This window comes from Sesamum indicum, linkage group LG6 (genome assembly GCF_026168435.1).
Source record: "Sesamum indicum cultivar Baizhima isolate 11 linkage group LG6, ASM2616843v1, whole genome shotgun sequence".
NCBI classification, from domain to species: Eukaryota; Viridiplantae; Streptophyta; class Magnoliopsida; order Lamiales; family Pedaliaceae; genus Sesamum; species Sesamum indicum.
In genome coordinates this window covers 12,248,421-12,275,463 of record NC_142662.1, presented here as the reverse complement: position 1 = coordinate 12,275,463, position 27,043 = coordinate 12,248,421, and the positions used below count along the sequence as shown (strand labels likewise).

At 31.9% G+C, this 27,043-nt stretch overlaps 1 protein-coding gene across 7 annotated transcripts; it reads right to left on the bottom strand.

The window, feature by feature from the left end:
• Positions 1-3,521: 3,521 nt before the first annotated feature.
• LOC105179926 (dnaJ homolog subfamily C GRV2-like) lies at positions 3,522-19,701 on the bottom strand. Of its 7 annotated transcripts, none has more exons than XM_088881841.1 (17): positions 19,597-19,701; positions 19,080-19,487; positions 18,647-18,774; positions 18,187-18,296; positions 17,738-17,920; positions 16,541-16,629; positions 13,585-16,462; positions 13,309-13,459; positions 12,120-12,260; positions 10,757-11,187; positions 10,494-10,603; positions 10,112-10,398; positions 9,188-9,407; positions 8,741-9,085; positions 7,435-7,729; positions 6,243-6,299; positions 3,522-3,923 (listed from the first exon to the last, which is right to left on the bottom strand). In XM_088881841.1, coding segments are annotated over exons 13-17 (906 nt in total). In that variant the 5' UTR covers positions 9,190-9,407; positions 10,112-10,398; positions 10,494-10,603; positions 10,757-11,187; positions 12,120-12,260; positions 13,309-13,459; positions 13,585-16,462; positions 16,541-16,629; positions 17,738-17,920; positions 18,187-18,296; positions 18,647-18,774; positions 19,080-19,487; positions 19,597-19,701; the 3' UTR covers positions 3,522-3,716. The 7 variants fall into 7 exon arrangements, with proteins under 7 accessions (XP_088737967.1, XP_088737966.1, XP_088737965.1 ...); XM_088881840.1 differs by having other exon boundaries at positions 10,112-10,603; positions 13,585-13,637; positions 14,131-16,462; XM_088881839.1 differs by having other exon boundaries at positions 10,112-10,603; positions 18,147-18,296.
• Positions 19,702-27,043: the final 7,342 nt, after the last annotated feature.

Below are 27,043 nucleotides of genomic sequence, written 5' to 3'. Positions count from 1 at the left end.
TTAATAAATAAAAAAATTACTAAATTATGTTAAAATAATAATTTACTAGTTTTAACAAAAATTGTATAAAATACAAAATTATTTTAAATTATAATTTATTAACTTTAATAAACTTTAGTTATACATAAAAAATAGAGGATAATATACTTACATGAAAATTTTAATTTAAAAATCCTTTATATTTTAAAATTTATTAATTAATAAGTAATATGTTACTTTTAGTTTGAAGATTTTAAACATTAAAAAGTGCAATGTTATGAATTTAGTTTTAAATTAAAAATTTGTATGAAAAGTATATGGTGTTATATTGCTCTTACCCAAGATATTACTCTGACACCCTGCTAAAGTTTGGTAATTACATAAATAAATGCTGAGGGATTATGATCCGATTATGATCCATGAAAAATTAAATAAATATTTGACCAAGTTAATATGGTTATTTTGCAATTTTTAAAATTTTTTTGGCTGATATGAGTTTTTCTGGATCGAAAAATGGGTGATATGATATCAGTGTAATGAAGCTGATATATTTCTATGGACAAATTATATTGACGACGTCTAGGGTTAGGTTTAATTATATAAACCGCATCTTACCCTTTATAAATGCTCACGGATATATTTCTTCCTTATAAATGTTTACGGATTAGTAATTTTATAATTAATTTATTTACATAGGTTAATTGAGATAAAATCATAATAGAATAATTTATCATATTTCATGTTTCTTTTATTTTTAACAATTATACCTTTTTTCATATTATACTAGATTATTAGATTATGTATAGTAATTTAATTAATTTATGTTCAAATTATTAGTTAGATTTCAACTTAGATGTATTATGATAATAGGATTCTAATAGTTTATACTTATATTATATTCTCATTAGTTATAATTTATTATATTTCAGAAATTATTATTTGTAATGAGAAAGTTACAACTTCATAATCTCATAAATTAAATAATTAAATTTTATTTATCTTGTAGCATCCAAAAGATTCACTTAAAGATCTCACAAGCACTGACTACATAAGTGTATTGGTTCTAATAGTTTAACCTATTCCATCAAGTATTAGACATGTCAAATTTTGTTCCTTGTTAATGATCTCCATCAATCAATTCTTCATTTTAGGTATTACTCGAGGACAACGTCAAATTATTCATCAGATCGATACTTTGAGCAGGTTCCTACATGAATATTATGGGAAAAAAACTCTCATCAAGGACGAATACATAGCACATGACTCTTTGGTTGTCTCCAGTGTTGGAATCCTATTGCTCATAACTGTGCCGTCTCAGAAATAAATGTGGTTGCTGCTCTATTGTGCTAAAAACACACGTTTTCTTCTGGAACAAGTATTTTATTTTAGATGGTCAAATTATGTTAAATTATCACAATTTGCTTTCTAAAATTTTGGAATTTCTCACTTTGTCATTCGACTTAGGGCCGTTCACTTGGGATTAGGATAAATAGCCTAATTCAATAAAAGCTTGTTTCTTGTTTACTTTGAGTGTTGGGGCCTGGGCTTGTGGCCCAAGCGTGGCACTATTATTATTTGGACTCAATTAATGACCAACAGAGGGAGTGTACTTATCAAGTCTAGTTTCTAGACCTGCCAATATGTGGGTATTATCTTATTCAAATTTAGACTTTAAATATTTATTGATATTATTTATATGTTTTACTCAAATTCTACCCGTATAATATTCATTGCGTTTTAAGTCATTCTATACCTAAAATAATTGGATCTGATATGACTCTTATGTTACATATTAAAATAGATGAAATTATAATTTTCAAAATGAAAAAATGAGAGAATTTTTATAAATATTAATATATCAATAACTATTTGAAATTGGCTTGAAATTATTTTAATAAATATTTACCACATTCTACTAATAAAATCAATTTTTTAAAAATAAAATTAAAGAACTTTTATCTTCAAATGAATAAAAAATCAAAATCAATTTTCATTAAATATTTTAATATATGTTAACCACATTATAATTTTTAAATGTAAAAAATTATTTTAATATAAGTAATAAATTAATTTATAAATTTTTAATATAATACAAATTAAAATTTATAAAATTAGAAAACTAATCTATCCCTCTCTTCTTTATTTCTATTCAAAATAAATCATAAATTTGTTAGTTTTTATAATCATACTTTTTCACACTTACACTTTGACATTACTAAATTTTATCAGATAGAACTATGTTTATATAATCCAAATAATTATTACGTTTTTGTGTTATGATTATATTGTTTAATTATTAGAACCACTATCTAGATCAATAGACAAAACACTCCCTATGTTCTAAAATAGGCAAAACACTCCCTATGTCTAATAAATTACATAGTAATTAACCACATAATAATAAGCAACATTAACTTAAAAATAACTTTCTTCAAAGAGTTCTACAATTACACACACCATTCAAACTTTCACACTGAATCCATTAGGAATTGTCCAAAAATATTGATAAAATTTTAATTCTACACTTATAAAAATAAAAATATAGTGTTAAATCCATTTTGACCCTTGTGATATAACAAAATATCAAAAATCTCCCCATAATTTTTTTAATATAAAAAATCACCACCTATGTTACGAATAAATAATCACACTACCCCAATTTTTGTACAAAGGGTTTTTTGAACTTTATTTTATATCATAGGGGAAGTATTTGGTACTTTAATTTTTCATATGAAATTTTTTGAACATTCCTATTATTACAGGGGTGACTCTAGATTTTTTTCTAAAAGTATAATAATAGAAAATTATTATAATGGTAATTCATAAATAATACAATAAATATAATTATAAAATGCATGTAGATTCTTTAAAAGTCCTATAATCATTATTTTATATCATAGGGGAAGTATTTAGTACTTTAATTTTTCATATGAAATTTTTTGAACATTCCTATTATTACAGGGGTGACTCTAGATTTTTTTCTAAAAATATAATAATAGAAAATTATATAATGGTAATTCATAAATAATACAATAAATATAATTATAAAATGCATGTAGATTCTTTAAAAGTCCTATAATCATTTAATTTTAAGTTTTAATTTAATTTTATTTTTTAGAGTACATAAAGTGAAAAAAAAAGAAAATTAAGTTAGGTATATAGTCCCATCGTTGGATTAATAATATGATTATAATTATAAATTTAATAAAATTAATTAATACCTACAATATAAATAGGAGTATATAAGCATAATATTAATGAAATTACGAATAATTAAAATACATTCAAATCTAATCATGAAAATAATAAGTCACCATTAAATCTAAATATAATACAAAATAAAGACCAACTAACTTATCCACTCAACATTTCAAATAATACAATATAATATGATTAAAGAAGATAACTAGTGCAAAAAGGAAATAAAGCGACTAGTGCAAAAAAATGACAAAACATAATAAATTAAAAGGAAAATGACAAACTCATCCACATAATAAATTAACAAACTCAATTAAAAGGAAAATGACAAAACAAGGAACAACTAGTGCAAAAAAATAACTACCCATATATAGACAATTTATTTAATTTTGTACAGTAAATTCAATCTTCATCTAATAAAGCGAATAAATATATAATAATATGAACAATATGATTATAATAGTAATTCATAAACAATATAACATAGATAATTATATAATATGTATGTAGACAATTTTAGTACATAAATTATTCTTAGTCTAACTAATTACTTTTTTTAGTGCAGAATCCTTTCTTCTTCCAACCTTTCGATCTTCCCATTCATTCCCTGTGGTCCCTTCTTCCCCTAATTCTTTCCATTCTACCAACGAATTATCTAGAATAATGCGTAAATCTAGATCGGCTAATTGTTCTCGAATAGCACCTGCACCAGTAGAGATTTCTCGATTGCGAAATGTATCGAAGCCCTGGGTAGTAAAAAAAAGTGGGATGCTGTATTTCCAGCACAAAAAAAAAAGAAAAAAATTATTTTGTTATTTTAACCTTTAATATAATAAGCATGTAAATATTTTTTTTTTTTAAATCCTATCTTAAATTTAATTTTTTTAAAGTACAAAAAGTAAAAATAAATGTCATCGTCACATGACCCAAATATTTACATATGAAATTATTTTTGGCTTTTTTTATTATATATTTTTCACAAGCTATTGTGTTTTATCTAATATGATTTTTGATCTCTAATATTTAAAACTTCCTACGGATTTGGTCAAATTTCAACCAAATCTATAAAAATTTATAAACATTAATGTTAATGTTAATTATGTACATGACGACTAGTCCATAAAAATTAACTAGTTATTATTAAGAATAACAAAATTAATTAAAGAATAGCTAAGTTGCCATTAAAATTTTATTAACAAAATAAACTTGACATAATTAATGAATAAATTTAGGATTAACTTAAAAATAAAAAATTATATTTTCCTCCAAAATGTTCTAAGTTACACACACTGAAACTTTCATTGTTTTATGCTTAACCCTTGTTTCGTTAGGAATTGGTCCAAAAATATTGATAAAAAACTTATAAAAATAAAAATATAATAATATTAACATCATCCTATATATAAATATATGACATATCCCCAAAAAAAATAATTAAAAATATAATTAAATGACGTAATTCTAATTTTCTACTATCAATATAAGACCATTATTTTATATCCTAACTCCTAACCCTACATGAGAATTATAAATACAATAAATTCAATTATAATTACAAATATAATAACCATATGGACTATTTATTTATTTTGTACAATAAATTCAATTATTTTTTTTATTGCCTAATAAAGTGAATATATATCTATCTAATAATATGGAATAAAGGTAATTCATAAATGATATAACAAATATAATTATATAAGGCATGTAGATTCTTTAAAAGTCCTATTATACGACAACATTAAGAATCCCTATAACATTGGTACACAGAAAATAAAACAATAGGGACCATAAATATAATGTACCCTATATATAACAATATAATAGTATGAAAATATTATTAGTATAATAAATCACAAAATATTAATATAATTATAAACAATTTATATACAATTAATTTAATTTTCTTATTCTAAGTACACAAATAAATATTTTTTTGTTTCTATAGTAAATTATACATAATATAAAAAAATATAATTGTATAATATAATATTCATGTAGACAATTTTTTTAAAAATAATTATTTTAAAATTCAAAAAATACAAATAAGTGCCATGGTCACGTGATTCCAAATATTTACATATAAGATTAATTTTGACTTATTTAGCCATTGATGTGATTTTTGATCTTTAACGTTTATAAATTCTTACAAATTTGGTCAAATTTCAAACCAAACTTGTAAAAATTTATAAACATTAAAATTCAAAATCATTAAACCACAAATAATGACAACAATACAATTATATATATATATATATATATATGTGTGTGTGTGTGTGTAAAACAAACCTATAGATAATTGATGTCTTACTACTTAACATATATACTGCATTAAAATATTTGGTCCACTTAATAATTTTTCAAGTAATATGTAATTTCTAAATCATTAAATTCTTAATCTTTAAATTAAATAATCAATTAAAATTTTAATTTGTAGCACTCCAATTCATTTCATCAATTTTAAAACATTTTTTTCCCACAACACGACAAATAAAATAAGAAATTTAATTAATAAGTGAAACAAATATAAAATAAATAAAATAATGGTGACTTTCTCATTACAAATAATTTTTAATATATAATAAATCATAAATAATTCTTATTATGCAATATAATTTGCATATAAACCATTTCCATTGAATCCAATTACCATATAACATCCAAGTTAGAATTCAACTACTAACTTGATTTTACATAAATTAACTAATTACAAAGTTACTATACATAATTTAACAATCTATTATGTAAGAAAAAGATATAATTGTCATCACAAAAAAGAAGAAATATAAAAAAAGACAAATACTATCTCCATTATCCTATGCGAATAAATTAAAAACTAAAAATTAATTATAAAATTATTTAACGACAGTCATAAATGAAGAAATATAATAGCTAATCATTCACAAATTTATAATAAACACAATAACTTAGTATGATTTTCATTTATAGTTATATATATTATTATATTATACTATAATAAAAGTGTGAACGCACTTATGTATTATTTCAATTATATACCCGTTTAAATAAAAAATGAGAGTGTATGAGGATGGATCTATTCTCACCTTTTTGGCTGGAAGGTTTTGTTCAACAACTATATTCATCACCCGCCAATTCTTATACTGTCAAAGAGTTGTACAAGCGAGGAGGAAGTTACTTCAACGTGAGTCCAAACACTCAAGCAAGAACACAAAATCTCTATCACAGGAGCAGATTAACTTTACAAGAGTTCTACGATATATTAGTTGACTATATATGCTGTGAAAAAAACAAGTTGAAAATGGAGAACAACAACAGAGTTTCAACAGCAAAGAAGCAAACATGCAAGGTGGTAGAATACAAACGCTATTATTACTAGATAAAATAAAACAGAGCAGCAAAAACAATGAAGAAATAGGCTCCAATTAGTCAAAAGTCCAAGAAAATGAGAACCCAGCAACACAAAACATTGGGGGACAAATGATAAAAATGATATGATAGCATGTGAATAGCCACCTACACCACAGAACACCAATACTAAAGCACTTCCGGGAACATCACCATGGTCTTCTCACCACGTGTAGCAAATGTAACTAAGAAAATTATGTGATGAACTTCATTAGAAGAGTTTAAAAGAAACATGGAAGACAAAAAAGAAAGAAAAAGAAACTATAAATTAGAGGGCTACACGACAAATTTGAAGAAGTTGCACATGCGACGAGTACCATAACATATGTTAGATGAGAAACCACAAGAGATTCTTTGAATTAAATACTATGTCCAGTGCAAAAGACAGTTCAAAGGATAATTGAGTTCTCTAGATTTAAATGCAGAACGTCCAGAAAACATCCATGCCACCACCACACCCGGATTTGCTAGTAGAAAAGTAAACCAGGAAAAGAAAAAAAAATGAAACTTGAATCAATTATAGAATCTTCATGACAACTACATACCAAGTAGTTAAAGCCAAGAAGATCTAAGGACGTAAATTTGAAACCTTTTAATAACACAAACATGTAGAACATATTACTTTCCTCTCTTTTTTCCCTCAGTTATCTACATCTAATAGAACCAACAAAGTACTTACAAAAGAAGAAAGAAGCAAGTATTGCCTACATAACAGAAAAGGTATGTTAAGAAGCCTGCCCTGTTATAGTGCTCTGAGTTTCACAACATTCAAAGAAAATATGCAGATACTGATGCAAGAAGATGAGGCAATGCTCAAGTAGCACCTAATATGTTTTTTCTTTGTCAAAATGCAAAATCTGCAGCATTTACCTCAGGGGACTCCAAGTTTGAGTTTAATGTGAATAGGAGGTCTTTTGCTAATTTATTTTTCAGCATGCTTGCAAGTTTAGGGGTTAGTAAAGCTCTAAGGGCATCAGCTGCAGCCTGATTGTAGGGTGTCGGGATCTCCTCGTTAACCAAACCACTAAGCCTTGACAAGGCATGAGATGCTTTTACAGCATGTATTTTTTTGCTATTTGACCGCTTAGTTCCAACACCATGTGCATCTGTCTTATCTGATTCCTCTACCGTCGAATCATATTGGAGCAACAATGGTATAAGGTACCTGAACAAACAAAAAGTGACCCTATAAAACCACAAGTTCCTAAAACGGACCTGGATTCAAACAAAATAATCCACCTGAGAAAGACCATAAAGCAGTTTGCAACAGTGGAGTGGTTTTTAAGATATAACAGGCACATGGCAGCTGATCCAGAGGCCTTCAAGTTCACAATGTTCATAAACCATAAACTTCCATAGCGCCGTAGAATAATGAAATTTTGTCTTTCAAAGAATAGTCACCATAAAGTACCTTCAACACAATAGTTCCAAGATTTTGTTCAATTTTAAAATAAAAGTTGGACTCTCTTCGCCAGCAAATTGACTCGACAAAAGGTACCGAACAAATAAACATTAACTCTATGAACCCTCATGTTTGTAAATGGACCTCGATTCAAGTAACAGACCACAAGAGAAAACTATAACATCAAGGTACGGCAGTTTTTTGAGAAACATCGGAGTGGTTTTTGTAAGATGTAACAGTCATGTGCCAGCTGATGCAGTGGCTTCAAAATTCATATTGTTCATATAGCTTAAGTGTTCACACTTCATGTAGAAAAAGTACATTCTGCCATTCAAAGAATAGTCACCACAAAGCATCTTCAACACTAGAGTTCCAACATTTGTTCAATTTAAAAAAACAAAAATATGACCACCTTCACAAGCAAATAAGTTTTCTATACAAGCTCAGACAGACACAGAGAAAATACCAGCAACAAAGTCATCCACATGAGCACAAAGAGCATTATAAATAGACCAATATGGGTAATTTCATTATTCAATATCCATATATGAGCTACGAAGAATTATATGGGCAAAAGAGTGAAAAGTAATGAACGAATAGAAGCTAAGTCACTGAGCAATATGTCACTTGGAGCCAGGTTAAGCGATAAATATAAAAGGACGGTCAAGAAATCCATAACAGAAACAACAATGTTCTGCAAACTTCCAGAAACTAGAATCTCATGCTAGAAAACTGATGAAAGCATAATCATAACAATATAATGATCTATCTTACCATAGTACACCAGCCTTCAGAAGGGCATTTTGAATTTCAGAGGAGATAGAAAGGTGAGCAATGGTCTGCAGGGCAGCATCAATAGCAGCAGGAACAAGCTCAAGTTCAGTGCAATGAACAATGTCATCAACTAATCCTGAAAACTCGAGCATCTCAGTTCTCGCACTTTCAAACTGACTCAAAACTGAAAAGGTTCGCATTATGCTAGCAACAATAGTAGCGGACGGTTCAGTGGCAGGAGTTGTTGGTTGGACAACACACATGCAACGGGAAAGGAGTGTTGCAAGAAGAGGTATTCCACCATCTCTCACAAGCTCTTCACCATTGAATGGTGAAGACTCGCACCTGAAAGTTAAATATGTGGAAATAGCATAAGCAAAAGTACATTCACAAAGTACTTATCTAAAGAGGAATGATATGGAAATTAAAGGCAGATGATGAATTTACATCAACCAAACAAGCTCCGAGGATGCAACTAGAAGATGTGCTCGATCAGAGGAAAGAAAATATCATCCTTGTCCACTGTAATGGCACTTAAGAGCATAGGATATCCAGCATATTTGAATGGCATCAATACATTCCCATATCGCCTATATAGAATACACCGGCCCTTTAAGAGAAGCAACAACCTCCAAGTCTGGGGACCTTGCAATCCTTGCATGGTCACCTAAGGAAGAGGAATAAGAAAGCAGTAGATCACTAAAAAGAAAATATGAAACATGGAACTCAAATATGAAGAAATACAACCAATTAAAGAGGATTGCATTCCGGCCAAAGACATGCCTCATAAAAACCCTCATACGTAGGGTTCAACGTAGGAATTTTGTCCAACTTTGCTGATCATATTCCAAGAAGTTTACTGATTGCAGAATGAAATATTAGATGGAGGCAACAAAACCAAATGGAAACATATGTAAGTACACCAAACCTCATAGGAAAGCCCTATGCTTTACATTTTCACTCTTCCGCAAAAGCCACTTAAATTTATATATTTAAATTTATTTCTTGGTCCACACCTTAAATTGAGGTAGTATCATATCTAAGAATTAAATATATATATATAGTCCCGTGTCCTTCCTAGTTCCAAGATATATTTAAAACCAATACTGATATCCATTTATATGTGTAAAAAAGCATTTGGCTCATCTTGACAGCATAAATACCTTTAGAGCACTTTCTACCAGTCAAATAAACAGCTTAATTGTGAAAACGGCGTCTAAACAAGTCGACTAATTCATTTGAAATAAGATCTGGCAGCTTATAAGATCCCTTGTCTATATGTTCTTTTTTTTTTCTCAAGCTTAATCATATAGTCTCCGTTTTTAATGAGTAACGACAGATCCTCACACAGGATCAAGGAATTTGGCATACCTGCAAGCACTCATAAGCTTTCTGCACTGCCAGAAACTTCTCCCTCTCTTCAGGATTTTTGTTTGGATGATACTTCATTGCAAGTTTCCTATACTGTCTCTTGAGCTTTTCCTCATCAATATACTCAATCTGCTTTGATATATTAGGTATCTCCTCAACTGACTCAAAACTTGGTTTCTTAGGGGCGTCGTCTCTGGATACTTCATCAATGGAAATCTCTAGTATCTTGCAAGCTTCTTCTTCAGAAAGGTCCATTGGCCTTCGAGTTGACTCTTCTCTCCACATTACTAGCAATGATTGCAAAAACTCAACATGTTCAACAATAGCCAATTAGGAAATATAATTTCATCACATAAGTTTCGAGTAATAACGATGACACCACATTTCATCTTTCAGCTCTGGATATGTCACTGGTGGCATTGGAGCATAGTCATATAAGGAATGACAATGCTGTGACAATTTCTGAGGGAAATCACCAAGATGCTGAAGAACCTAATCAAATAAAACTGAGAGTTAAATGCAGCACTTATTTGCATTGAGCATGACTCAACACCACCATGTTTTAGAATGTAAGTACTAAATGTTAACAAAAGATGCTTGGGGTGAAAGACAAGTAGCAAACTCCAGTTGCAGATTCAGGGCTACCTGACGGATCAGATTTTCAGCTCGCATCTTGTGTGTCCAAATAATCTCAGGAGTGTCAGAATCAGAAACCATTGCTGCGGCAAAAGCAACTGGGCCGCTACGTTCCAGTACATAAAGCAATGACTCAGGTAAGAGGCCGCCCAAAACACTTCGTTTCGCCAAAGGTATAGAAGAAATTGCAGCTTCCTCACCACCATGAAAAGCTTGATAAACATGAGTCACTGAGAAGAGTTGGGCAATTGAAAGAAGATTAGAACCAGGGTAAAGCCAGAGCAAAATAAAATGCGCCTGTACTGTATAATCGGATCATTGCTTTTGGGTTCCTAGTAACTATAGCTTTCAGTAGAGCAGCAGCAGCATCAACAATAGTCAGTTCACCAGAAACAATGTGCATATTGATGGAGCCACCATCCAGCCACTGCATAGTTCAGCTTAAAAACAAAAGAAAAAATAACGAAAACATCTCAAACCTCTGTGGAAGGCAAAGAAAGGAACAAAAGTTACCCCACTTCCAAAGTGAAAGTGTTATAATATAATTACCATCACAAGAGAATATGAAAAGTTGCATCTTTAAAACACCAGGAGTTTAAGGATACAAGTACACCCGGATATCCTAAGTGCATATTACATGGAAACTATATCTTAGTTTAAAGAGGTGCAACAGTTCCAGTGACCCTTCTATAATTGTTTGCTCAATCAGTCTCCAATGTGCATCTCATGTGACGATAAGTACCGGACAACTGACTCCCATTTTAAATGGCTTGCAAGGCAACCGGTTTATTGTAGGATAAAGCTCTAATCCTATTTTACTCTATGTTCCACACATCAATCTTTTATGTACCAAGCTCATAACCAAAGGACTGCTTTAAGGGCCCAGTGCTTTATGTACTTGAAAGAATGGCCTGCTCGTTGAAGCGAGTAAAGATTGAGGGAAGGGAAAAACAAAATGAACAGCCCTTCATAATTCTTTTGAACCAACTTGTACCAGATCTACGTACAAGCAAAATTTAGTAGGTAGAGAACTCTTTTAACAGAAGTCAGAAATGCTGCACCCCACCCTCGCATATCCATCAACATAATCCTCGACTTACTATCCCTAAGCGAATACAAATCATAGAACTGCCAGATTGAAAATCTCAAATATTTGAGGACAAAGGTTGATGGAACTTATTTGAAACCACATATCAACCTTTACATTTTTCAGGCTCTCCAGGTAAATAAACAAAAGATACAACAATAAGCATAACTTTCTGTTTTTTTAGCAATTTTTTATTCTAATAAGTATGAGTAGATTTTTTCAGTTGGCCAATTTGGGACAAGAGCACAGACAACCAATAGAAGGACAGGCACTTAAAAATATTACTTGTGCAATATGTGGAAGACAACGTGAGCTTGACAAGATCCTCTTTACTCTGGGGGTTGGTGTATCAATCTCTCTAGCATCATCTATATTTGAATGAGGGGCTACCATATAGTGCAATATGGACAATGCCACATCTCCTACCTGAAAAAGAACAAGCCCGTTTTAGGAACATTGTAAAACAAGCATACCCAACTATAGGTAGGTGTATCAAGTAAAGACTCCTTCCATGTCATTATTTGTCCCTTTGGCGCAGGAAAAACAGAAATTTCTCTACCATAGATATCCTATTTAAATAACAAAGTAAATAAGAAGGAACCTCGTTCAGTAACCAATGAACTCCAATTCTCAAATTGAACAGCCTGCTTAATTATTTCAAAGTTTCAGATCTAGATCTATTAACAAGTTGCATATTTCAGAGACCAAATGCAATAGAAGGGTTTTGGGGGTAGCTGATCATAAACCAATCTTGACTAGCATAATCATTCATGATACATGTACTCACAGAGCTTCACAACTCAGTAAATTACTAAATGAAACAATACTTGAGCACGAGCTTATCACTTTCAATCTTACCCAAACTTACCAAAAAAAAGTAATATCACTAATAACGTCTACATAAGACCAAACTGTATAGAATATCCTAAATGTAGCATCAAACATCCCATCCCACAACAACGGACCAGAGCATTGAACAAATAGTTAGATGCAAAAATCCCAGAGATTGCAATTGCATGCTCATGTACATAAGTTCAATAATTTACATAGCAACAGGCATATCATAATTCGAGAAAGGAATTGTAAAAGAATATGGGGACAGTATGTCCACTGTTGTAGACAATTTTAGTATATTGCCATTATTGCACTCAAAAAATCAAAACCATCAAGCATCCTCTAAAATGCTCTGATACTTTATGACTTAGAGATATCCACCAAATTACCTTCATTTAGCTCCAACTAACATGCATCATTCTACAGCGCGACACATTCCAATTGTGATCAAAAGTCATATATTACATAAATGAAGCAATTATTTGCATATATTTCAATTTTAAATAATAATTATTATCTTACTATAGGTTTCTGCACAGGGGCATAACGAGAAAAGGAATGCCGGTAAAATACTAAATTTCCAAGAGACCATTTCTGCGTGATACCAGAAGAGGATCACACATAAGAAAAGAAAACAAACCTAGAACGTAATGAGACTGCAAGATCATATGATAACTGGAAGCTAGACACCATTGGAGGACACCTAATAGCTGCACTATGTATTGCAGCTTCTCTTGCAACACTCGACGATTCAGTATTAGCCATATCAGCAACATCTCCACAATAATATCCTAAAACAATAATAAGATCGAATAAACAGAATAAGCACTTTAATTTCAGATATTGATATTAAATAACTTCTCTAGATAGATCAACATAAATATCGATAGGAATTAAGCCAGTACAAGTGACTTACCAGGACTGAACCCCGAGTGATAAGCTCTTGGGAAGTGACAACAAATTCTCGAGCTTTTTGCACCAGTAGTCAAGAAAAACATTGATTTAAGAGAGTGACTTACAATGGAACCAAAGATTAAATCACTAAAGATGCAGGGCAACAAAAAGTAACACAGACCTAATTACAAATGATGGTATCTAATTGTATCTGTTGATTTTCAATGGATAAGAAAATCCCTAGCAAAATGCTAAGTCCTCAAAGGTACCTAAGATTTTTACAGTACTTATGTTCCATATATTCTTCTCATGATGTAATCTTTTTTTCATTTAAAACACCTTGCTGTGAGCTCATAACTCAATACCACCCAATATCTATTGTCGAGTATGGACTTGAATTTTACTCCTTCAACACTTCAAGAGCATAAAAAGATAAATGCAAGAGAGCACTAACACACCTAGCCCCTCGAAAGAATAGCTCGCACTACCAATGAACTAATGAATGGGTTCTGCATAAGAGTGTAGGGGACAAATGATAAAGATGATATGATAGCATATAAATAGTCACCTGCACCACGGAACACCAGCACTAAGAAGCACATCCAGGGACATCATCTGGTGTTCTCACCAAGTGTAGCAAGTGTAACTTAAAGATATCTGATGAACTTCATTAAAGAGTTTAACACAAGATGGAACACAAAAGAGGAATCTGATTTTATTATCAATTATTAGTTAACAATGATTCCCAACCTCACATACCTGGATAAACCGCATTCATGGGCCAGTATAAATTAGAAGTGAAAAATTTATAATACTTGTCTATATGCACCATGGTAGACTTCTTTAACTCATACATGCAAGCACATACATTTTCCTTTTAAGGGGCGGTCATGTAAGATGCACTACTGCTATATACTGAACTTGCACCCTCACCCTGCTCGGATGGCAATCTATAGGGAATAATTCATTAAAATTAAAGAAAACTATAATAATATAGAATTTAAATATTGTTACAATAAATACAAGGCCAGAATCTATCTCCTCCTCCTCCCAACCAAAAATAGTAGTCACATAAGAAAAGGCATGCCAAAGTAGAGAATTTTACACAAAAATTTTCAGCACTAAGAAATGTGACAATTTTTTAATAAATCAATAAAGAAAAGAAAGGACTGCCGCAGTGTCATTAAAGTTATTGCCTCCAACAGAATGAAATACTATGTGCACATAATCTCAAAACACAAACACCGCAACACATTATGCAAATGCTAACTTATCATAACGAGGGTAAGAGGCCAATCACATCACAGCACTTCGTTTCGCCAAGTATAGAGGAGGACAATCAAGCTACCACAAAATCTATGGATTTCAAAGTGTTATCATCCTCGATGCTAGCACAATACCCTTTTATCTCCTCACATCTACCTAGTCAGGACGGATTTCACTTTTCTTTCTTTTCTTTGGCCACTAATGAATTTTTTTTCTTTTTTCTTCCCCTTTTGCTTTAGTCACGGCTTTTATTTTCTTTTTTTTCCTTTGTTTTTGGCTGCGACTTGTGTTCTTTAGGCCGTTTTCCGGTCTTTTGACGCGAATGACAACACTTGTGGTGAAGGCACCCGGTTACTCAACCAAAAAACGTCGCATTCTGGCCTTTTGACGCGAATGACAACACTTGTGGTGAAGGCACCCGGTTACTCAACCAAAAGACGTTTTACCTAAAGTGCTTTGCATACTCATAGCTCCGGCCACCGTTTTACGTGAATAACAACATTTGTGATGAAGTTACCCAGTTACTAAGTGACCTAAACCAGCGGAGTAGATGTAATTTCCTTTTTCTTACTTTTCTTTCTTTCTTTCTTTTTTTTCTGGAAGGGGAAGGGCCTTTGAATTTTTCAAAATGGATGCATGTCCCATGTTAGGGATATAAGGATCAATCGGGTAGAGTTTTAGCAAACAAATATGATCTCACAAGAATCCTAAGATTTAGTAGAAGCAAAGAAATTCCAACTCTCTTTCAAAGCAATTCAAAATGCATGAAATTATGCCTCAACGACTCTACAGTTAATCAAAGCAACAATCACATAACGCTAGTGCACATTCATGTCTCAATCTTATGACTTCCTAAATCACATTTATTTGTCAAATTACTAAAAAATAATATAAACGGAAGTAGTTTGATAGTAACTGGCAAAAGAAAACAAAACAAAAGTAGTTTGATAGGATAACAAAAGATGAACAAAAATTTAAAAAAAAATTTACCCTCTGGTTCCTATGTGTTAATTAACACTACATATATGTCATGGAATTCTTTACTTTTGAAATGGTTTTATCTCATTTGGAAGGTGAATTGGGCTGTTCAAATCAAAATTAGAATATGAGAAGTTTCATGTAATTTCAATTGAACCAAGAGTCTAATCCTAAAATGCTAAACAATTACAGACATCCCGACAACAAAATGTCTCACAGAGCTTGATATACCACAAAGAACACAATACACGTCGTTTACTTGAATGAGATAACATAAAAGCAGAACCAAATTAAACAAGATGAGAAACACCCACACCACAGTAGTAAAGTAATTGAAAACCACTAAAAAAGCATCCAACACTATTTATCAAAGGAACAAACTTGCCATAGATAAAAAGAAAATCACAACCCCATAATGTAGATGATAAATATCAAGACAAGATAACAATGAAAACATATAAAGAAATGCTTGATGGATGAAATGAAGAGTGAAAGCCAAGAAAATGACCAACTTTTTACCACCATTATCACTTTGCAAAGACTTTCTAGTTTCTGTGTCATTGTTTTCAAAGACCGTCTTTGCCACCTCATACACCTTCATCCAGCATGCACGAAGACATAAGACAAGCAGATAATTTTGAAATTCCACAACCAAACTGCATGTTCACAAGAGGAATTAGTGTACTGTGCATCATTCGATATTGTTGGATAAATAAATTACAAATAGAACTTACTTCTAAAGTCTTCATGAATCCTCAAGCTCTACCGCCTTCTTGGACCATTCCTCCGAACCTTCCTTAAACGAGTGTACAAGCTTGGTTACCTATGCGGTCCAGAAACATTGAAACACAAAGACGTTGACAAATGCATTAGATGTGGCAAATGTCTACACACACACATATATGAACAACCAATGCATTGCTTAAAAAGATAAGTAGTTGTTAAGACGAAGCCTTAACCAACCATCAATCATGAACTTATAAGGGCATCATACAACTAAGAACAACATGAATCATTACATACACACAAACACAGCCAAAAGTGACACTCTTATAAACAAGACCGTCGTCCTTTGTTATATTGATCGCCAGCATGGTAAGTCCTCAAAGGTACCTAAAAGATTTTGACAATACTTATGTTCCATTTATTCTCCTCCCAATGTCATTGTGCTACTAGTGCTTAACTTAATACCACCCAATCTCCATGCCCAAATATTATACTCCTTCAACCCTTGAACAACATTAAAAAGATAAACGTAGGACGAGGACCAGCCCACCCATCCACTCAAAAGAATAGCTAGCACTACCAATGAACTAATGAATCGGTTCGCATAAGTTTCAGATCTATTAACAAGTTGAATATTTTCGAGAAAAAAAAATGAAAGTGTTTTGGGGGTAGCTGATCATAAATCAATCTTGAGTAGCATAATCATTCATGATACATGTACTCACAAAGCTCCACAACTCAGTAAATTACCAAATTAAACAATATTTGAGCAGAAGCTCATCAGCTTCAATATTACCCAAACTGACTAAATACAGGAATATCACAAATAGCATCTGCATAAGACCAAACTGTACAGAAAATCCTAATTGAGGATTGTTCAAACAGCAGAAACATCCTCTCACAATATGGTATTAGATGATGAATGTATTCAACTTGGAAAGGAGACTGAACTGTTCGTGGTAATAACTAACAATGATAAACTGTGAAGGCCCTTAAAACCATCAGAAATTGAAGCTGGTTCTTGAATTAGAAGATAAAGAGGGATGAAAATAGGATTTAGACAGGTCAAGGGGACGAAACATCATAAAAGAAAAAGTGGCTTCCATTAAAACTTCATGTAATAGAATTCATCATTCAAAAAGAACTAGCATGGTTCTGAAAATTAACTGTTACAAGTCATAAGAAAAGCGGAAATCTCTGCTCACCAGATGCATACGAGATTATTTGCCTTTTCAATGGTGAAATATAATGAGCCCCTTGGAATGCAGCAGCGCGCAGTACATTGAGTGGTCTGAAATCAACGGAATATGCCTTCTGAAAGCCATCCAGAATTGCCATCATTGTCGAGTTTGCAGGTCTCCAGAATTGCAGTACATTAGCAATGACACCTGAGCAACCATGGAACGCTCATGATTTAGATAAATGTTCACGTCTTACAAATTGTCACATCTTAAGAGCTGGAATAACAAAGGCAGATTACGGGATAATTATACAGACACATACCCTCAGGTTTGGGTATTACGGATTAAACGAAAAAAAGAAAAAAAAATGAGGGAAAGGCCTATGAAGCATGATAATAAAGATCTATGAAGCACTTTATTCTCCACAACACACCTAAATGAAAACCACAAACAAGATTATCTGTGAACATTACAGGTTTCATCACGGAAGGAGACAGCTGCAGAATTGTGCTTGCCCTAGTATTTCTTTGTTAATGTCTCTGGCATTGTACCTTGTATATCCAAAACCAGTGTAATCCCAAACCTAGAAGAAGACATTCATCAAATTCAGATGTAAACTGTTCCAACAATCCTTAGCAACATTTTTCTAATTTTAAGTAGAAGAAAATTACTGACCATATGATATTATAATAGAGCAAGTTAAACACATTAGGATTGTCAAAGCAAAAATTAAATAAAAGAAGCACTAGAAAGCAAGATAAAGATGACATGTAAGATGGAGGGAGAAAGTATTTGCAAGCAAGGAAGTGAGAGCAAACTTAGGACATCAACAGAGAGTATTCCAGTATTCCTTCTTTATCTATCAATATATGAACAATGAGAAAATATTGGGCAAAGAAGGATTGTTCAAACAGCAGTAACATTTCGCAATACCATAATTTGGAATGCAGCAGCGGGCAGTACATTGAGTGGTCTGAAATCAACGGAATATGCCTTCTGAAAGCCATCATTGTCAAGTTTGCAGGTCTCCTGTCTGATTCATATCCTCTTAGCAATGACACCTGAGCAACCATGGAACACTCATGATTTAGATAAATGTTCACGTCCTACAAACTGTCACATCTTAAGAGCTGGAATAACAAAGGAAGATTACGGGATAATTATACAGACATGTACCCTCAGGTTTGGGTATTACGGATTAAATGAAAAAAAGAAAAAAAAAAAAAAAGAGGGAAAGGCCTGCGTATTGCAAAATTATGTTTCCACTCTTGATCATAGTATTCCTTCTTTATCTATCAATATATGAACAATGAGAAAATATTGGCCCAAGAAGGATTGTTCAAACAGCAGTAACATTTCGCAATACCATAATTTGAGGCCTCCTTCGCGCTCTGTCTCTCCCCCCTGCTTTTCTTGGTTTTCTTTACTCTGTCTTTTGGGTGAGAAATGAACACAAGAAAAAAGAAATGACTTCACCTGCTTTCTTTATCTTTTTTCCTCGGAGAAGTGACCAGAGGAGAAGGGAAATGGTTTGATGGTGGGGTTGGGTGAGGGTATTTTGGCGCTGGGAGGACGGAACTGCGGCGTCTCTCCTTCGCCCGCTTTGGATTTCTTGGAGGGAGAAAATGAGGGGTATTGTTTGAGGTGTGAGAAGAAGAAGTGCAAGAGGTGTGACGGCCTTCCTCGTACCTGCAACATCACCCACTTGCCTCATCTGCTTCTCCACATTCAGCAACATCTCAATTTTCGCCTCCAAATCTCCGCCTCCATTTTCCTACAAAATTAAACCAAAACATTCGATAAATCACAACACGAGATACAAAATGGGTAAGCCAACAATAGCGTATAAGCTAATTGGAAATCAGGAACGCGCATTTGCTTACCATTTCGATCGAATAGATACGACCAATTGGGGAATTTTTCGTGCGATCAATGAAAAACAAAACCCTAGAGAGAGAGAGAGAGAGAGGAGAGAGTTGAAAGATGTTTTACCATGCGACCATCTTACCGCTAATAAACCTTTTACAAAATTATAAAATTTTTATTATACATTTTGACCCCTGAATTATGTTTATTATAACAAAAGTCCCCGTAAAAAAATAATTTAGTGTTGACAAAACAAAACACCCTTTTAACTTATTTTTATATTTTTTGTTTCACTTTTTAAGTATATTTAATTAAAAATTTTCTCTCAAAACTACTTTTAGTAATTTTAAAATTTTTACTCAAATTTTTATTTAAACAATAATGTTCAAAATGTATAGCTTTATATAAACTATATAATACATAAAAAAAAAAAAATTACAAGTTTAATATGAAAATATGTTTTACAAAGAAAATTATTTACAAGCTCAATTTAATTTTATAAAAAAGTATATTATATAACTTATAATTTTTATATTAAATTACATCCATAAATATTTAAAATATAGTAGTTTGAATTATATAAGCCATACTATAAGAACCTTGCCCAAGATACAGCAATATTGTATGATAGACTTAAGAAGAATCCATCATCACTCGTAAAATATTTTTTTTGAGTAAAGGTAAGTTTCATTATGTAGAAATAGTACAGTACAACAGTAAATTCGTTACCCCTCGACAGGCCAAGGGATACGCCATAGTCTATAAAGAGCACATGTACTAATGGAACTAGATAGATTAATACTCAAAATTCTCTGCCTAACATCGTCGATAATGAAAGAAGCCAATACATTTGCCGTATGCTTAGTTTGTTGGAACCGTCTGCAGTTTCTTTCACGCCATAAGTGGTAAACGAATGATCCAAGTAACGCTCGGTATGCAGCATTAATGATATGCTTCCCTCTCCATTTTCTCGCTGCCCATTCCACATCCATTGCCCATGCTCGATTGGGCCAGCCGAATTGAATAATTTCTCGCATTGCTGAAAGGCATCTTCTGCTGAAGCGGCATTGGAAGAATAAATGAGAATGTGTCTCAACTGCATCCTCATCACAAAGTATACATCCTCCCATGTGTGTGAGCCATGGTTTGTCCGTCGTTGGTAATTTTTCCTAAATAAATATCCATTCATAAGATAAAAGTATGCCATGGAATCTTCAAATGAACCCGAAAGTAGTGAAGATCAGCCTACTTTCGGTCCAGTCGGGCTGACAAGTCGGTAAAGAGCTTGGGCGGTGGGTCGCCCATCCAGAAAATGCCAAATGATTCTATCATCTCCTTCATGAATCTGGGGTAATGTATAGATAATCTGAAGGCATTCCAAATCTGTGATGAGGGGTCAGTGCCATTAGCCCTCATCAATAACCGTATGGAGCTTGGTGGAATCGTCTAGCCCAAGTAATCTCGGTCCTTTTGGAAATCTAGTGATCAAGGGTCCAAGGTGATGCCATGGATCCTTCCAAAGAGAAAAGGTCGTACCATCACCAATATGAAACTCCAACATTGGTTGGATAAGTCTGCGTAGACGAAGCAGCTTTCTCCAACCCCACGATCCTCCCTTCTCGTTAACTTCCAAATGGAATTATTTCGTAGTCGTCCGAGCTGTAGCCACTCAACCCAAATAGACGTTCGGTCACATCCAATGACATCACACAGTTTCATTGTCATTAGGGCTCGGTTGAGAATACCAATATCTTTAATTCCTTGACCCCCTTCCCCAACTGGTTTGCAAACACATCACTCATAAAAAATAATAAAATATTATATAACTTATATATTTTATATTAAATTACATGCACAAATATTTAAAATATAGCATATCATCACTCATAAAATAATAAAATATTATATAACTTATATATTTTTTATATTAAATTACATGCACAAATATTTTTTATATTAAATTACATGCACAAATATTTAAAATATAGCATATCATCACTCATAAAATAATAAAATATTATAGATTAATTATATCAACAAAGTAGCATATTTTATAGTATGTATACATAAATGTTCAAAATAATTTTTTAGATGATGTTGACAATTCCTCTAGAAAAAAACTTCACTATATATAACAATACAAAATAAAAATTATGTAAATCTTTTAGAAATTATATAAAATAAATGAATTGAAAATTTAGTAGGAGACCTAGAAAAACTATTAAGTATTATTTAAAATTAATTTATTACTTATGTAAAATAAAATTCTAATAATCTGTGATAAATGTTTATTAAAATGTTCCTAGAAAATAATTTATTCTTTAAAGTTTCTCTCGAATAAACTTACGTTGAAAGAAGAAATGTTTATAAATTAAATTTTTGTATTATTATGTTGAGTGTTTATAATTATACTTTTGGTGGCTTTATTTAAAATATCTTAAGAAGGCGGGTAAACTTTTGGTGGCTTTATTTAAAATATAATTATACTTTTTTTACATTTTTTTTTGACAAATGAATAAGCGATTTAGGGCTTTAATTTATTACTTTTTAATAGTTATTTATAAGAATAGTTTCAATTCTTATGTTTGGGCTTGAAAATTGGCTGCCAGTGAAAGTGAAAAGCCGTCTTTTCAATAAATTAGGCGGAGAGAATTAATTTTGATTATTTTAATAAAAACGACATCATATTAAATTATTTGTAAACTCGATGTACTAAATTGAATGATCGAAGCTGGATCGTATTACATTTGTATTTATGTTTATAATTTATTAAATCATACTTTTATATCATTGTGATGAGTATGTTATTAATAGATTTTTAGAAAACATCTAATTGGCATAAGTAAAATAAATTATTTATTCGAATTAATTATTTTGTAATAAAACAATAATATTATCTGCTTTGGTCATGGATTTATTAAAATATGCATTTATTATTATGGATATATTTATATATTAGGTGTCATCTTTTAATTTTATTTGTAATTATATTTTCACAAATAAATAATTTCAATTTGACATATTTGGACCTCATCAGTTTTAATCCTCGAATAAAAAGAGCTAAGCTACTTATTTTAAGTATAATTTAAAATTAATTTATTTTTGTAAAATAAATTTCTAATAATTTGTGATAAATAATATTTTATATTTTAAAATAATGACTAAATCAAATAAAGTTTTAGATAATTTTTACAAAATTTAATTTTTTTATATTTACATCTGCATATCGTAGATTGAATTCTATATCTATTTCCTTATTAGTTATATCCTGTCAAATTTATTAAAATATTTTCAAATCAAATAATAAGTCAAATTTAAAAATATTATGTGAAGAGCTCAGCAACTTAGTTTAAGTATTATCTAAAATTAAATTTATTCTTTATGTAAAGTATTTGGTAATATAAGTAATTTACTTTGTAACATATATTTTCATATAAGTAATTAATATAATTTATGATATTTGTGCATGTAATTTAATATAAAAATATATAAGTTATATAACATACTTTTTTATAAAATTAAATTGAGCTTGTAAATAAATTTCTTTGTAAAACATATTTTCATATAGAACTTGTAAATTTTATTTTATGTATTACACGGTCTATATAAAGCTATACATTTTGAACATTATTGTTTAAATAAAAATTTTGAGTAAAAATTTTAAAATTACTAAAAGTAGTTTTGAGAGAGATTTTTTAATTAAATATACTTAGAAAGTGAAATAAAAAATATAAAAGTAAGTTGAAAGGGTGTTTTTGTTCCGCCAACACTAAATTACTTTTTAGGGGGACTTCATAATTTAGGGGTCAAAATGTATAATAAAAATTTTATAGTTTTGTAATAGGTTTATTAGCTGTAAGATAGTCGCATGGTAAAACATATTTCAACTCTCTCCTCTTTCTCTCTCTCTAGGGTTTTGTTTTTCATCGATTGAACGAAAAATTCCCTAATTGTTCGGATCTATTCGATCGAAATGGTAAGCAAATGCGCGTTCCTGATTTCCAATTAGCTTATACGCTATTGTTGGCTTCCCCATTTTGTATCTCGTGCTGTGATTTATCGAATGGTTTGGTTTAATTTTGTAGGAAAATGGAGGCGGAGATTTGGAGGCGAAAATTGAGATGTTGCTGAATGTGGAGAAACAGATGAGGCAAGTGGGTGATGTTGCAGGTACGAGGAAGGCCGTCACACCTCTTGCACTTCTTCTTCTCACACCTCAAACAATACCCCTCATTTTCTCCCTCCAAGAAATCCAAAGCGGGCGAAGGAGAGACGCCGCAGTTCCGTCCTCCCAGCGCCAAAATACCCTCACCCAACCCCACCATCAAACCATTTCCCTTCTCCTCTGGTCACTTCTCCGAGGAAAAAAGATAAAGAAAGCAGGTGAAGTCATTTCTTTTTTCTTGTGTTCATTTCTCACCCAAAAGACAGAGTAAAGAAAACCAAGAAAAGCAGGGGGGGAGAGACAGAGCGCGAAGGAGGCCTCAAATTATGGTATTGCGAAATGTTACTGCTGTTTGAACAATCCTTCTTGGGCCAATATTTTCTCATTGTTCATATATTGATAGATAAAGAAGGAATACTATGATCAAGAGTGGAAACATAATTTTGCAATACGCAGGCCTTTCCCTCTTTTTTTTTTTTTCTTTTTTTCATTTAATCCGTAATACCCAAACCTGAGGGTACATGTCTGTATAATTATCCCGTAATCTTCCTTTGTTATTCCAGCTCTTAAGATGTGACAGTTTGTAGGACGTGAACATTTATCTAAATCATGAGTGTTCCATGGTTGCTCAGGTGTCATTGCTAAGAGGATATGAATCAGACAGGAGACCTGCAAACTTGACAATGATGGCTTTCAGAAGGCATATTCCGTTGATTTCAGACCACTCAATGTACTGCCCGCTGCTGCATTCCAAATTATGGTATTGCGAAATGTTACTGCTGTTTGAACAATCCTTCTTTGCCCAATATTTTCTCATTGTTCATATATTGATAGATAAAGAAGGAATACTGGAATACTCTCTGTTGATGTCCTAAGTTTGCTCTCACTTCCTTGCTTGCAAATACTTTCTCCCTCCATCTTACATGTCATCTTTATCTTGCTTTCTAGTGCTTCTTTTATTTAATTTTTGCTTTGACAATCCTAATGTGTTTAACTTGCTCTATTATAATATCATATGGTCAGTAATTTTCTTCTACTTAAAATTAGAAAAATGTTGCTAAGGATTGTTGGAACAGTTTACATCTGAATTTGATGAATGTCTTCTTCTAGGTTTGGGATTACACTGGTTTTGGATATACAAGGTACAATGCCAGAGACATTAACAAAGAAATACTAGGGCAAGCACAATTCTGCAGCTGTCTCCTTCCGTGATGAAACCTGTAATGTTCACAGATAATCTTGTTTGTGGTTTTCATTTAGGTGTGTTGTGGAGAATAAAGTGCTTCATAGATCTTTATTATCATGCTTCATAGGCCTTTCCCTCATTTTTTTTTCTTTTTTTCGTTTAATCCGTAATACCCAAACCTGAGGGTATGTGTCTGTATAATTATCCCGTAATCTGCCTTTGTTATTCCAGCTCTTAAGATGTGACAATTTGTAAGACGTGAACATTTATCTAAATCATGAGCGTTCCATGGTTGCTCAGGTGTCATTGCTAATGTACTGCAATTCTAGAGACCTGCAAACTCGACAATGATGGCAATTCTGGATGGCTTTCAGAAGGCATATTCCGTTGATTTCAGACCACTCAATGTACTGCGCGCTGCTGCATTCCAAGGGGCTCATTATATTTCACCATTGAAAAGGCAAATAATCTCGTATGCATCTGGTGAGCAGAGATTTCCGCTTTTCTTATGACTTGTAACAGTTAATTTTCAGAACCATGCTAGTTCTTTTTGAATGATGAATTCTATTACATGAAGTTTTAATGGAAGCCACTTTTTCTTTTATGATGTTTCGTCCCCTTGACCTGTCTAAATCCTATTTAATGATTCATATTGTTCTTAGTTGTATGATGCCCTTATAAGTCCATGATTGATGGTTGGTTAAGGCTTCGGCTTAACAACTGCTTATCTTTTTAAGCAATGCATTGGTTGTTCATATATATATATATGTGTGTGTGTGTAGACATTTGCCACATCTAATGCATTTGTCAACGTCTTTGTGTTTCAATGTTTCTGGACCACATAGGTAACCAAGCTTGTACACTCGTTTAAGGAAGGTTCGGAGGAATGGTCCAAGAAGGCGGTAGAGCTTGAGTCATGAAGACTTTAGAAGTAAGTTCTATTTGTAATTTATTTATCCAACAATGGCGAATGATGCACAGTACACTAATTCCTCTTGTGAACATGCAGTTTGGTTGTGGAATTTCAAATATCTGTTTGTCTTATGTCTTAATGCATGCTGGACGCAAATGGAAGGTGTATGAGGTGGCAAAGACGGTCTTTGAAAACAATGACATAGAAACTAGAAAGTCTTTGCAAAGTGATAATGGTGGTAAAAGGTCGATCATTTTCTTGGCTTTCACTCTTCATTTCATCCATCAAGCATTCCTTTATATGTTTGCATTGTTATCTTGAGTTCTTGATATTTATCATCTACATTATGGGGTTGTGATTTTCTTTTTATCTATGGCAAGTTTGTTCCTTTGATAAATAGTGTTGGATGCTTTTTTAGTGGTTTTCAATTACTTTACTACTGTGGTATGGGTGTTTCTCATCTTGTTTTATTTGGTTGTGCTTTTATGTTATCTCATTCAAGTAAACGATGTGTATTGTTCTTTGTGGTATATGAAGCTCTGTGAGACATATTTTGTTGTTGGGATGTCTGTAATTGTTTAGCATTTTAGGATTAGACTCTTGATTCAATTGAAATTACATGAAACTTCTCATATTCTAATTTTGATTTGAGATAAAACCATTTCGAAAGTAAAGAATTCCATGACATATATGTAGTGTTAATTAACACATAGGAACCAGAGGGTAACTTCTTTTTAAGTTTTCATTTATCTTTTGTTATCTAATCAAACTACTTTTGTTTTGTTTTCTTTTGCCAGTTACTATCAAGCTACTTCTGTTTATATTATTTTTTTAGTAATTTGACAAATAAATGTGATTTAGGAAGTCATAAGATTGAGACATGAATGTGCACTAGCGTTATGTGATTGCTGCTTTGATTAACTGTGGAGTTGTTGAGGCATAATTTCATGCATTTTGAATTGCTTTGAAACAGAGTTGGAATATCTTTGCTTCTACTAAATCTTAGGATTCTTGTGAGATCATATTTGTTTGCTAAAACTCTACCCGATTGATCCTTATATCCCTAACATGGGACATGCATCCATTTTGAAAAATTCAAAGGCCCTTCCCCTTCCAGAAAAAAAGAAAGAAAGAAAAGGAAATTACATCTACTCCGCTGGTTTAGGTCACTTAGTAACTGGGTAACTTCATCACAAATGT

Bases quoted from the DNA above. Each gene is read 5' to 3' on its own strand.
- LOC105179926 (XM_088881839.1), bottom strand. The intron at 7,730-8,740 runs GTAAGATAGATC...TTGTTTGTTCAG, and splicing joins CTGAAGGCTGGTGTACTATG to GTACCTTATACCATTGTTGC. The intron at 3,924-6,242 runs GTGAGAATAGAT...TTTACTACCCAG, and splicing joins AAAACCTTCCAGCCAAAAAG to GGCTTCGATACATTTCGCAA.